This window comes from Telopea speciosissima, chromosome 7, assembly GCF_018873765.1.
Source record: "Telopea speciosissima isolate NSW1024214 ecotype Mountain lineage chromosome 7, Tspe_v1, whole genome shotgun sequence".
Lineage (NCBI taxonomy): Eukaryota > Viridiplantae > Streptophyta > Magnoliopsida > Proteales > Proteaceae > Telopea > Telopea speciosissima.
Window position 1 is genome coordinate 6,615,475 of NC_057922.1, and position 14,676 is coordinate 6,630,150.

Consider the following 14,676-nt stretch of genomic DNA (forward strand, 5'->3'; position numbering starts at 1 on the left):
TCCCCAAATCGTTTAGGGTTTGAAATTAAAAATTTTTTTCCAAATCGATTAGGTTTGAAACTGACACGATGATCAGCATCATCAATCATTTGGGAGGATTTGAGAGAATTCTTGTGCTCCACTCATCCAACGCATCATCAACATCATAGGCTACGTCTTTCAGATTTTGCAATCAAACCCGCACTAATGCATCATTGAAATGCCTATCTTCAGCACCCTTGAGCGGAGCCCAGATTGTTGTTAAAGTAGTGGAGAGATCATTGATGTCCTTTTCCACACCGATGACAAGTCGTACCTCTTGTTCGATCTCCTTTTAGATGATGGAGGCCAATTGTTGTAAGACACTGGAAACAGGAGCTTCAGCCATTGTTGATGGTAATGATCAAGTAGCAGAGGAATGAATGTTAAATGGATCGAGGCAGAGAGGGAATTGGGTTAGAAGGTTGAGATAGTCAGTGATAATGCTTAACCGTGCTTCCCCATTCATGTTAAAAAGAGAGCATTTGTTGATCCTTTGCAACAAGCTGGAATAATCTTTCTAATTGAAGTTTTTACTTTTTCTCTTTAATTCTTCCATGGAACGTCTTTATTGGAGTGAGAAAGCATCATAAATAGGAACAGTAAATAGACAATTAATTTGTTAATCTGATCTCTTGTTTTTTAGATGGATTCAAACCCTAACTGATTTGTGGGAAAAATTTTCAATTTCAAACTCTAAATGATTTGGGGAAGATGAGGACGATTTGATTATTTTATTCTTTAATTTTGGTAGGTTTTATCAGAAGAGCATATTTGTCATTAGATTCCCTGAAATTAAAACGTTTGAAAGTAATTGATTGGATTAAAATGTTACAGCATTTTGAAAGTAGGAGGGAGTTTATAATTTGTAAAGTTGTAGGTATGCATTTGGACAAATGGGTATTTTCAAGAGACATTTGTAAAAAACTCTATTTAATATAGAACTAAGGACATAGTATTAGAACGGAAACAGAAAAAGATGATTCTACCCAAATAACAGTGTTCTCCTAATAGAATTGTTACCAAACGTTGCCTAAAAGCAATGGTAGCCCCACATGATCAAGATCAGCACGAATCTTTATCATCTCCTGTTCCCTAGTTCCTCTAACAAGGGAGGGTTGGAATGACCCCCCTAACCCTGCCCAAACACTCTACTCAAGTGGGGTCCACCACCTCCTATTAAAGGAACTGGGGAACTAGGCAGAAAATTGGAGGAGATAATTTTTCGACTAGCACTAGGTAATGGCCTAACATTTGGATCGCTTCCAGGTGATGGTGTCATTCAAGAAAATTCTAAAGTAATCAAGAATTCAAGACAAGCCACATTTCGTTGCTGCCGGTTGTAAGTAATCGAGACGAGCCATACTTAGTAGAGGTGGGCTCGCAAAGAAGAAGAGGGATGGTGTTGGCGGTGGAGCTGTGTTAAACGGTTCAGTTCAATTGAAACCGTTTATTTAAACGGTCTAAATTTTGAAAGCATAATCGAACCATTTATTAAATGGTTTCACGTTTCGATTCTAAATGATTCTGTTCGGTTCGGTAAACGGTTTCTGTTTGATTTTGGCACATTTATATACATTTAATTGTGTTAAACGATCCAGTTCAGTTCAAACCGTTTAACTAATGGCCTCAATTTTGAAACCACAACCTTACCATTTATTAAATGGTTTCATAGTTTCGTTTTAAACAATTTCAATAAACGGTTTCATTTTTATTTTGACACCCTTAGGTGGAGGTGATGGTCAGTGGTGGTGAGTGCCACTGAGTGGGAGTGTGGTTGACTGGGTTAATCTATTAAACTCGAAAATAAGATGGGTTTAGACAAAAACCTATTAATAAGGTACTCCAAACGACACTTTTCAAGAATGAGTTACGGTATTATTATTATTATTATTTTTTGGTAACCATAAAGAAATATATTGATGGTAATCCTGCATAATAATTATGGGAATGGAATTATGCTAAATTGTTGTCAACACCAATGACAAGCCTTTTTGGCAAGGGTATGAGTTACATAATTTGCTCCCCCTTGATTAAAAGATAAATTACGGATGGTAAAAGAGGTAACGATATGTCTGTCTTTAAGAAGAATCAACGTAGGGCTGTAAACAGATCGGATTTGGCTCGGATAGTGTTATATCCGCATTCGCATCCGATTAGCTATCGGACAGATTCAGATAGTGCTAAACAGATACGGACACGGATATGGATCGGATATTTTATCCATTTACATGTAAATATAGCTTTTTGAATAGCTATAGTCTATTTGTATCCGCATCTGTTTAGCTTTCGGACGGATTCGAATAGAACTAAATGGATACGGACATGGACACGGATACGGAAACGGATTTCAGCTATTCATTTACACCCCTTCATCAACGTCAAGAGTGCAAGGTCATTCTTGGTTTGTGATCATGGTTTGAGGGATTGGTATCAGATTGGCCTGGTTAATCGATTCATATTAGTATCAATGGAGACAGATACTAAATCTTGGGCAATCACGTATTGATGGACCGGTACGGAAAATGCATAAAAATGTAAAGGGTGTCAAAATCGAATAGAAACTATTTATTGAAACCAAATAGGATCGTTTAATAAATGGTTCAGTCTCTTGGTTTTAAAATTGACCATAGTAGTTTAAACCGAACTGTTTCAACTAATGGTTAATAACTGTTTAAAGAACCGTAAAAATCAAAACAAATATTAGTAATATGTAATAACAATAAGGGAAAAATATATCTGTTCGAGAGTGTGGCCTATGCCAGCACTCCCATGAGTCTATCTCTCTCCTCCCCATGTGAAAAGACACCTCTGCCCCTTGTTTTAAGGAGGAGAGATATAGACACATGGGAGTGCTGGTATAGGCCACACTCCCAAACAGAAAACTGCTTCCCTAACAATAATTAAGCATTAATGCAAATACTATAGAATTAATATTATTACATCAATTTATACTTCCATTTCAATTAAAAAAAAAACAAAAGAGATGTAATGAAAAGTAACCATTTGAAACTTTGAATGGAAAAAAAAATAAAAAAAAACCTTATAAAATCATTTAATACCGAGAAAATAATATTCTCTAATTCCATAAAAGTGTGTAGTACGGCAATTTGGGGTTGAGATGTTGACACCTAGTAGTTCGGACATCCAATGGTGATAAGTTCGAGAAGAAAGAAAGAAAAATAAAAATAAAAATAAAAAATGAAGTCATAGCTTGGACCGTTGGATGTCCGAGTTGATGTGTCGACATCTAAACTATGGCACTGCACACTTTTTGGAATTGGGGAGGATTAAAATCATTAACCGAAATCGTTTATAAAACCAATCTGCAATTTCTCCCGGAAACATTAGTTGGCTGTCAAAATCTGTATGGTAACCTTCTAAAAAATGGATTTTGGTGTATTTTTTTGATGGGAAAAAGTTTTATGTCCGGGAGTGTGGCCTACGCCAGCATTCCCATGAGTCTCTCTCTCTCTCCTCCCCATGTGAAAAGACACCTCTATCCCCTTGTTTTAAGAAGAAGAGAGATAGACACATGGGAGTGTTGGCGTAGGCCACACTCTTGGACAGATAACTATTTCCCTTTTTTAATGAAGGCAGAATTGAACAGATTGTGTACAAGATGTTCGGTCTATTTCTGTGATTTTTTGAAACGGATCCGGCAACCTTTTGAGAGATGAATTCAAAGAATTGGTTCTATGAAAAATCGGAGAAATAACTTCCGCTTAGTTAAAGAGGGGCATATTTGAAATTTTACATCAAAACATAACAAAATTTAAAACGCACCCTAAAATCTCACAAGGTCGACATTCTCACTAAGGAAGCTCGATTTCACACGGCCGACCTCTGCAACTCAACTTACCTTTCAACCTTCGCTCTTGACCTCTGCAACTCGACCTCTCATGGAACGGCTTTCGACCTCTGCAACTGCAACTCTCTCATAACTTCGTGTTTGGTCATCTGCAATCGTCTTCTTTGGAAATACTTCTGGTCCTCTGTGAACGACTCGATTCGTCCCAAGGTATGAACTATAGCACATTATTCTCACGATTTCTTACTTAGATTTAGGGTTTCTGAACTTAAATCTAAAATGGTAGCCCAATAGTTTGTATACAAAAGAAGGGAAAAAGGATTTTCCTTTTGGCGAGTTCTCTCAAATCTCAATTCGGTTCAACATGACTTGGGCACCCTTTGTTTCTTCTTTTACTGCTCTCGTTTTCTTCTTCTTCTGCTTCACCAACTTTCAGTCAGCCCATGTCGCCGCCCAGCCCTAGAGAGAAGTGTGCAACTCTTCTCCCTCTTGCGGTGATGTGCTCAACATCCAGTACCCTTTCCACTTGAAAACTGATCCCAACAACTGTACTAAATTCCCTGAATTCCAACTCAATTGCGAAAACAATCAAACTGTCTTGAATCTGCAATTCTTGAAATATGATAGCTGTTATCCGTGGTATTCACTCTACACAAGAATATACTTAAGTGGATGAAATCTTATACCACAAGAATCTTAACCGAGTTGTCGATCCTGGTTTACAGAGAAGGAATTGCTCTTCTCTGCCTCGCTTTTCTAACTTCTCTGAAAACCTTGATTATTCAGTCTACACGGTGGAAACAGATGTGAAATACATCACATTCGTAGGTTGTTCGTAACCAGTCAAGAATGACACAGCTTACATATCTACCTCTCCTCGTATCAATGCATCACACCCATTTTCAGAATCTTATCCAGAATTTTTTACAAGGAATGAAACCCAAAAGTTGGAACAGGGAAAGTTAACTAAATCAGCATGCCATAGTTGTGTTTATACCAGCATCGCTTACAGACTCTGAGTCTTCATACATCAGTTTGTAATACCATGTGGAGACTCAATATGAAGTCTGTAAAAGAAGCAAAAGGGTTCCGTGGTGGATCTTATTTTGCTAAGTTATTTTGGTCAGCATGAGGTTTAACTTCCCTGCGTGATTCAGTTTGTAATTTTATCATACTAATGGAAGTAGAGATGAGACAAAAAACATTATGTATAATGTTCAAAGAGAAATCTTATAATGTTTGTGCGTATTTTAGCAGCTCTTTTCTGTTGCTTTATTAGAGTAAAAACAATATGATGTGATACAAGTTCACCACACTTTGGAGTAGAATGAATTTAAGGAGGAGAGGCTGGGAGGCTTTCTTTGGTGAAATTGGATTTTAGAAACAGAGTTGTTAGTTGTGCTTAAAATTTAAACTCCAGAAAATTGGAAAGTAGGCATATTTTAGTGGAAAGAAGTAGGCATATTTAACTATAAATGCATCCAACAATACCATTTGGTTGCTTGGTCAGAGTTTATAAATATATTTTTCTCTACTTTTGTAGTTTTTTGGATTATGGGATGAAAGTTTGGTCATTTCCTGTAGATTTTTTTATTGGTTTCTTTGAGTCAAGCTTTTGCAACTACAGGACCATCTTTCACCCCCCCCCAAATGAATACTGCAGCACTTTGACACTCTTACACTCTTCGCAGGAAACTAAAGGCATGATTTGCATTGAACAGATGTAGTAGTCCATTCATTCATATCTGTTCAATAGGCCCGGCTGGCCTATCTCTAGCTCTTTTCTTTGGATTGGAATGAATTGGATTTCAGTACTGTGTCTAACCTCTCTAACCCAGTTTTTATTACTTTTTTTTTTGTCTTTTCATCCACACATAACCAGATTTCCACTAAAACTGTGTGTGGGTCCATTAATATTGGGTCCTTTTCCTGCTTCCTTAGTTTACATGGGCCAACCCCCATATCATCATCAATATTCATGGTAGCTATATTGGTGGTAGTTCTCTCTACTTGTGAAGAGCGACATTAATAATAATGAATGAATGGTGGGGTTGTACCCCTTTTTTTAATTGCTTCTATCCAATTCAGATTTGGAGATGATCCATTCACTGCTCCCAATCCATTGTTTCATGTGTCACACACATATATTGCACAGATGGTTGGTGTTTTTGCAGCTTTGAGCAACCCAAGACCCACACTACTCACTAGACTTTCTGGATATCCATCTACTACAGGGTTTTTAACTTCATTCAAGGGCCAACGGTATAATCTCTGAGATTTCAAGTCAAGAAGAGCGCAAACCGCTAAAGAACTTTTGAACCAAAGACATTCGAGTATTAGGAATGTTATCGAACACAGTTTTGCGTTATTGAAACAACAGTTTCCTATACTAAGCAAAACGCAACGTTTTCCTCTTCTGACCCAAAATCGTATCGTTATTGCATGTTGTGCCCTACACAACTTCATTCGGGAGGAACAACAAGCTGACACAGATTTTGTGTAGTTTGGAGATGATAACAATTTAGAGAGACCCCCTGATGATGATGATGGTTGTATCCTACCTGAGTATAGCCAAAGAAATAGGGCAAGATATATGGTTGAATTTAGAAAGAACATTGCAAACCAGTTGGCTTTATCAAGAAACATGCCTCCAATTGAATGAAAATTAATGAATAGTTTTTTTGATGTGTAAGAACATTATGTTTAGTATTGAAATTATTTTGGACATATTGAAATTAGTGATATTTTCTCATTCATTTGTGTTTGAAAATTATGCCAAGGGATGAGATTTTTATGTAATTTGATAGAATTGGAAGAGAAAACTGTTTCTGTTAAAATGACAAGCCATACATGTTTCTGTTTTTCTGTAATAGCAGAATCAATTTTTTACCAGGTTTACCATACAAAACATTAGTTGGTACAAAATTACTCAAAAAATCCAGAAACAGAAAAAAATCGATTCCGACTCAGAATCAATTTTTTGAAACAAAATGGTTGCCATACAGATCCTAACCGTTCACCTTGTCTTTTTGTAGCTGTGGCACATGGAAGCTGAAACTGGGTGACCAATAATTTTTGGGTCTTGCCAAGGAGATCTTCTAGGACCAGAATATTGTTCGTTCTAGCAGACTATTTGATCTGATCTGTTTTTTATGTTTGTTTGTTGATGATCAAACCACAAACCCGGTTTTTCTTCCTCCACCTGAGATTTGATACCAGAAGAAGACACTGCTTCCCATTACACCGACATCATATTGCCTTGAAATTTCCCCTTGCAAAATCTGAGTTAATTCATGGCCAATGCGTACATGTGCATCCACCGTTCAATAGTATGTCTCAATGGGATCCCAAAACTTGGGAAGCCATGTTCAGGAGTTATTGTGTTAATGCTAGGCATACAGAAGCTCTTTCATTGGTTTATCAAAGGATGCATAGCTCTGAGAGCTTCAGACTTGACTACCAAGACATGGCAACCCTTCTCAAGTCTTGTGCTGCTCTATCGGCTATTGAATTGGGGAAGTCTTTTCATGGGTATACCGTTAAATTGGGTCATGACTCGTGTGAGGCTGTGTCTAAGTCTCTGATGAACATGTATGCCAAATGTAGGGCCCTACATGATTGCCACCGATTGTTCGTTCAAAGGAGTCGCGGCGACCCTGTCTTGTGGAACATACTCTTATCAGGTTATGCTGGGTCCAGGAGGCATGACCTTGAAGCAATGAAGTTGTTCTATGCAATGCATGTCTGGGAGGAGGAGCCTAAGCCCAACTCAATTACTGTAGTCATTATCCTTCCTGTGTGTGCTCGATCAAGAGATTTGCATGCCGGCAAGAGTGTCCATGCTTATGTGATTAAATCTGGATTTGAATCACAAACTCTTGTTGGAAATTCTTTGGTATCCATGTATGCAAAATGCAGTTGTTTAGATGATGCCTTTGTTGCATTTTGTGGGATTGCTTATGAAGATGTTGTCTCGTGGAATGCAATTATCTCTGGGTATGCGGAGAAGGGGTTCTTTGCTGACGCATTTGAATTGTTCCGTCAGATGTTAGCAGTTGATAGTGAACCTAATTATGCAACAATCGTTAGTATCCTTCTTCTTTGTGTTTTGGTAGAACATGATGGAAAGTACCGTTTTGGGGAGGAAATTCACTGTTATGTGATGCGGCGGCCCCAGTTGGCAGCAGATATTTCTGTATACAATGCTCTGGTGAGTTTCTACTCAAGGATTGGAAGGTTGGGAGAAGCAGAATCCATATTCTGTAGGATGAAATCAAGAGATTTAGTTTCATGGAATGCTATAATTGCAGGATATGCATCTAATGGTGAGCCATGGAAAGCACTGGAGTTGTTTCATGAATTGCTCTCAATGGAAATGGTGGAGCCAGATTCTGTAACGCTTGTGACCATACTTCCAATTTGTGCACAATTATGCAATGCACAAGAGGGGCAGAAGATCCATGAGTACGTTCTCCAACATCCTGAACTACGTGAGGACACTGCTGTAGGTAATGCCCTAATAAGCTTTTATGCAAAATGCAATGACATGGAAGCTGCATTGAAGATATTCTCAACCATTCCTCAGAGAGATCTTATATCATGGAACACAATGCTTGATGCGTATGCAGAGCGTGGATATGCAACCCAACTTGTCAATCTTTTACACCGAATGCTCAATGAAGGATTGCTACCTGACTCCATAACTCTCTTGACCATTCTTCGTGTTTGTGCCAATGTTTCCAAGGAGGCAATGGTTAAAGAAGTTCATGGTTATTCTATTAGAAAGAGTTTGTTACTGAGTGACCTGGAACCAAGTGTTGGAAACATGATACTTGATGCATACACCAAATGCGGGAACATGGATTATGCATTCAAGACTTTTGAGAGTTTATTAGGAAGGAGGAATGTGGTCACATGCAATTCACTGATCTCAGGTTTTGTTGATTGTGGGTCTTGGGAAAGTGCAGAGATGATTTTTAGTAAGATGTCAAAAAAAGATCTCACCACATGGAATCTGATGGTCCGGGTTTATGCTGAAAGTGACTACACCACTCAAGCTCTTATTCTATTTCATGAGTTACAAGCTCAGGGAATGAGACCTGATGCTGTGAGTGTTATGAGTCTCCGTCCAGTTTGTGCCCGTTTGGCCTCAGTCCATCTGCTCAAGCAGTGTCATGGCTTTGTATTAAGATCTTGCTTTGAAGATGTCCGCTTGAATGGTGCACTCTTGGATATGTATGCAAAATGTGGATCCATTACCTATGCGTACAAGTTCTTCCAGTCCTGTCCTCAGAAGGATCTGGTTATGTTCACAGCCATTGTGTGCGGGTATGCAATGCATGGCATGGGAGAAGAGGCACTTAAGGTCTTCTCCGAGATGCTTGAGTTGGGTATAAAGCCAGATCATGTCATTTTTACTGCCATCCTATCAGCTTGCAGTCATGCAGGCCTTGTCCAGGAAGGGTTTAAGCTTTTTGAGTCCATAGAGATGGTCCATGGGATTAAACCCACCATGGAGCACTATTCCTGTGTGGTGGATCTTCTTGCTCGGGGAGGATGCTTGCAAGATGCATATTCCTTTGTAAATAGTATGCCTGTTGGAGCTAATGCAAATGTATGGGGCACATTGCTTGGTGCTTGTAGAACCCATCATGAGGTGGAGCTCGGGCGGGTTGTAGCAGATCATCTTTTTGAGGTTGAGGCTGGTAATATTGGAAACTATGTACTATTGTCAAACATATATGCAGCAGATGCCAGATGGGATGGGGTCAACAAGGTGAGAAGATTGATGAAGATGAGAGATCTAAGGAAGCCAGCTGGTTGCAGCTGGATTGAAGTCCAGAGAAGGATGAATGTTTTTGTAGCTGGAGATTTCTCTCATCCACAAAGAAGCCTCATTTACAATATGTTAACCACATTGGACCAACAAATCAAAGAGCCATGTTGCAGTAGTGAAAACATTGCTTGTGTCAATCAAGTATAAAATAAGATATCAGTACCTTAAATAGGGAAGAAGTGAAGGACCTCATGCAAGGTTCCAAAACAGGATTAGCGTTCCCAATGAAAGAGGATGCTTTCAAGTTTCAAGCAAACTGGAAGCTTGTTAAGAACAGAGCTGTGAATTAGGGGATTTGAAGTAAACATATGGTCGGATGAGAGGATGTTCTTTTATTGACATGACACATAAAATATTGATGAATTTTTATTTCAAGAAATTTCGAGGTTGAGATCGTGATGACGGCTCATAGTTGGATCTCACTAAGAAACATTCGAATCGACCGGACCCAACTATATTTTAGAAAAAGCGTCAAAATCATTGCCACGTCCCAAGTGAAGGAGGATACACCTAGCGCTCCACCCAGGGCATGGGAACTTTATACCAAGTTAGTTGAATGACCGGCGCTCAGAGCATAGCTCTGAGGGAAGCGGGTGGCGACTGATGAAAGGTCTTAATATTCGAGCGCCTTTCGAAGCCAAACCATAGATGGAAGAACCCTTAACACTCCTTGCCCTAATTGGAAAAATGGAAGGACGCGGGCGGGATATTACTGAATGGAGCTTCGGGATAAACACACTTTCTTCGTTGGGCGAACTTAGTTGTTCCCTGGCTGTTACATGGGACTACTTGAAAGATTCCATGGCTACATATCTTTCCCAGCCAAACCCAGTGACTGCTCGGTGGAAAGGTGAAGATTATTTACGAGACCCCAGCTTCCAGCTAGATGCCTTCAGGGTGAATATTTTCTAATTTCTGTGATTTTTGTGTGTGCTTTATCAGCAGATAGCTGTATTTGTGGCCTAACTAATTTCTTCTTGCAGTACCGAGCATCTGGGTTGCTTCATAGTGTTGCAGTGTGCCTCAGGAAGCACAGTAAGACTCTTTGAGGCATTGGTGCTTGGAATAGATGCTTGAATCATCTTCTGACACTTGCAGAATCCCATATTGAATCAGGCATCCTTGCAAAATTCATTGAAGCTGTGCAGAGGTACTTACCTTTTCATCTTAAAGTACTGCGGTTACTACAAGAAGTACAACTGCTACTTTACTTTTACCTTGTTCTATGTTATTCTAATGGAGATAATTTGACTTGAGTTCTGCTGCAGCTGTCCTGTAGGGAACACACGTGCAGCTCTGAAGCTTGTCTGTGACCTCTATGCCCTGGATCGAATTTGGAAAGATATTGGGACCTACCGTAATGTGGATTATGTGGCCCCCAATAAAGCTAAGGTATACCAAATTGAAAGCCAACATTTCTTTGCAAAATTGCAAGATATATGGCATGGTGTAAATGATGTCTAGAATGTATTAAATTGCAATTCCATAATCCCTGCTTTTAGAGACTCTGTGATCTTTACTGGGCATAGCCTGCACATCTAGTAAATTTAATGGTCTGAGCTCCACCTGGGAGATTTGCCACACCATGATTCATGAGAGTAGTTGATGGTTACTGTGCCGTCTAAAAGGGGTTGGAGGTCTTGCTTCACATGATTCAGGGAGGGGTGGCCTGGAGTCAGTCCTAACCTTTGGCATTTTTGCACGAATTGTCATTCAGAAGGGTGGAAGGCTGGAAGCTGTGCAATATAAGTTTGGTTCAGCTGTTTTTGTTTGAAGTGTAATGGTGTCTTCTCCGTCTTCTTGCAGGCTATCCACAAGCTGACAGAATATCTAAGTTTTAGAAATATTGCCAGGGAACTTGTAGATGGTTTTGATCTTCCAGATTATGTCACAAGGGCCCCCATTGCCATGCAATCAGAACCATATGCTCAGTACACACAATATGTTGGGTTTTGACTTCAATATTTGTGAAGCAGGTTAAGATGGACATGTTAGGAACAAGCCCTAATGTGGGAATATTGGAATGATGGGTGATGCCCACTGATTTCTCTGGTTTGGAAAATTAGTGAATTCAAAGCTTCTGTAAGATCAGCAGTGGTATGCCCAGGATTGGAGAATACAAATATAAACAACCATTTAACAGGTAAATATAGTAAGTGACAATGATCAAGCTCACAAAAATTTGATTTTTTTTTTCTTCCTTCAATTTAGAAATTAGAAGTGTAAACTTTCCAACCTTTGTAATAGTAATTTTTTTTTGGGGGTGTTATTGTACTCTGTTACCTTCTACTTTAATAAAGTCAACAGAACAACAACTGAATATTATTGAAATAGAGAAGAGAAGTTCCTGAGGTCAGGATGTATAATTGAAGGGGGTGACTTAATCCGCCAAACAGTTGACAGCTTCAGCCTTCAAGAGAGAGGCCCCTGTAGTCAAAGTATGAACCTCCACATTGAGAGAGCAAGGAATAAACAAAAATATAACCTGAGAAAAAGCAAAGCTAAGAGTTGGAATGTTCACAGCAATTACACAGCTAACATGCCCGTGTTGTTGACTATGAGCTAACAGAAGTCCATCCTGGATTGCCTCTGCTTTCATGGATTCAGCAGAGAAGCTACGACAGTGATTGCACTTTGTAGCCACAAATCCACCTTTATGATCTCTGAGGATGACACCCGTACCACCAAGGGAGGGCTAGGGTAAGAAATATTTAAAGCAACAGGGGAATCAAGATACTTAGCCCATTCCTTGCCAAATCCCATTCGACCAACCCTCAATTGAATGATTGAAGGCTTGTCTTGGACTCTTGGGCTAAGGAGAGAAGTGCTAGAATGATTGAATATAAACGAGTTCCAAGCTTTTCTAGATTTGCCATAGAAGAGGAACCCATTGGATGATTGCACCATGTGGATCTAAAAAAGAACAGGAAAGGTACAAGAATTGGACCTCTTAAGGCGGGGGTTAGGGTTGGTTGGGTCGTTGACTTTGACCGCCACAGCCAAAGAATCGTACCCAATCCTAGGGCTTTCTATTTATTTATTTGTTTTTTATATAAATAGAATCATGTGGGAAGGAGCGACGACCTCCATCATTTTCTGAGATGATTGTCTTCACCTTCAACTTGTGAGAATTGACCACTACTCCTGCCTGTTTAAATGCAGGCACCTGCTACCTTCTTCATTTTACTGGGAATCATCTACTGAAGTGAACTTTTAAAGTTGATCAAAATTTGGTTTTCACTTTTAGTTGCAAATCCTACTGACCTTGTGAATTATGTTAGTCCATAACATGAAGTGTTCATAGTTCATACAGTTCAAAATGTTATAGCAACAAAAAATGGAGTTCTTTTGCTGTAGGAATCAAACCTTGGATAGGACGGGCAGGGAATGGTTTGAGGCTTGGGACTAGTCAGCTTCATATTTTTCTTTTTTTTTTTTTTTTTGTGTGTGTAGGAGGCAGTTTCAACATCATTTATTCTTGACTTTTGCAATGATAAAAAAAAAATAAAAGCACAGCTGCTGAAAAAGAATTCAATTTAATAAACTAGTTGACAACCTTCAGATACTGCTTCTTTCACATAAAGGAACCAGCGGTAACATCTCCTCAAATCCAGTTTGTAGGACTCTCAAGCCAAAATTCAAAAGAAGATTGGTTAAATGGCTGTTATTTCATTAATGGGGTTTTGAAAATGATAGTGGACTGTGTTTGATTAAGCTACAATTTTTTAGTTGCATCTGGAGATCTGTGTTGAAAGCGAAGAAATCACAAGCACATGGAAACATACACAATGTACCAATGGCATAGTGGTACATATCTTGTGCATGTCGCAAATTTTTACTAATCATTTGATGGGTGGCAGCATCCTTACTAATTGGATTGTATACTAAATTTACCTTATCTTACCTCGGAGAAAAATAGCTGATAACATAGCCATTGCCCAGCAAATCTTTCCATACTTCAATAAACTAAAAAGGAAGCCCGGTTTTGTGGATTAGGATCTTCTGTAGTATCGGCGGGGCGACAGTGCGCATCCAATGGTACAACAAAGCTCACGTGGCACATATGGTACACATGGCCTCTGCTGTACCGTTGGATGTGCATTGCCACCCCACCGGGTATTGCAAAGGATTTTAATTCCGATTTTGTGACCATAAAAATTGATATGGCCAAAGTTGACGATAGGTTGAATGGCCTCTCCTCTGCGGATTTTACTCCTCTCCATTTCTACATCTATTATTTCTTGTTATTTTTCATCCAAAGTGCGACACGCGGCAATCTTAAATCTAACGATCCTAAATCATTCTCTTACTTTAAAGTAATGAACTAATTTTGGTTATCCCAACCCATAACCTAATCCGGATCAAGTTAAACCAAACCAACATTAAACCCATGGTTAACTCAAACCGAAAACCCAACCCTATCTCATCGTCTCTTCGATGATGGACACGTGGATTTGATTTATCCAGTTCCCTTATCCGATGATGGACACGTGGATTATATTCATCCAACGGCTCGTTTTGAAACAGCATGTCCACTTCCTTAAAAACTCAGCATTAACTCTCTCTCTCTCTCTCCCCTCTCCTTCCCGCTCCCGTCTCTCTCCTCTCTTCACTTTTTTCACGAAATCGAAGAAACCTCCGGCGAGCGAAGGCAGATGTGTTGCAGTCAGGTTTGGTCTGTAACCTCCGGCGAAGGCGGCGAAGGCTAATCACCTTGGGATTCAACCTCCGGTCTCCATTTTTTCCCGCCATTCTCTCTCCTCTCTACCTCTGCAACCTCAGGCAAAGGCGCTTTCTCGGCGAAACCCTTACCCTAACTCCTCTCGGATTGCGGGAAAAAGTGTCGGACCAACCTCGTTGTGCCGCTACCACTCCTCGCAGTCTCAGACGCGAAGAAGGTGGTCGGTTCACTCAGGTTCGAGCCACTCTCTCACTCCTCTTTCTCTCTCTCTGTTTTGATTTCTTTGATGTTTGTTTAAAGAAGAAAATCAATCGGAAGAGCATTCGTTCA

At 39.6% G+C, this 14,676-nt stretch overlaps 1 protein-coding gene and 1 long non-coding RNA gene across 2 annotated transcripts; both read left to right on the forward strand.

Moving 5' to 3' along the window:
* The first annotated feature begins 3,335 nt into the window (after window positions 1-3,335).
* LOC122669255 (putative pentatricopeptide repeat-containing protein At5g08490) lies at window positions 3,336-10,015 on the forward strand. Its single transcript, XM_043865979.1, has 2 exons — window positions 3,336-3,372; window positions 6,972-10,015. The coding sequence occupies exon 2, from the start codon at window positions 6,996-6,998 to the stop codon at window positions 9,810-9,812; it is 2,817 nt and encodes a 938-aa protein (XP_043721914.1). The 5' UTR covers window positions 3,336-3,372; window positions 6,972-6,995; the 3' UTR covers window positions 9,813-10,015.
* Window positions 10,016-10,661: 646 nt separating this feature from the next.
* On the forward strand, window positions 10,662-11,782 carry LOC122669256. The gene is made up of 3 exons (XR_006333986.1): window positions 10,662-10,815; window positions 10,934-11,057; window positions 11,472-11,782. It is a non-coding gene; the product is annotated as an uncharacterized LOC122669256 (long non-coding RNA).
* Window positions 11,783-14,676: the final 2,894 nt, after the last annotated feature.

What these genes read in the sequence shown, in the direction of transcription:
- LOC122669255 (XM_043865979.1), top strand. Translation starts at nt 6,996, where the DNA reads ATGATCAAACCACAAACCCGGTTTTTCTTCCTCCACCTGAGATTTGAT.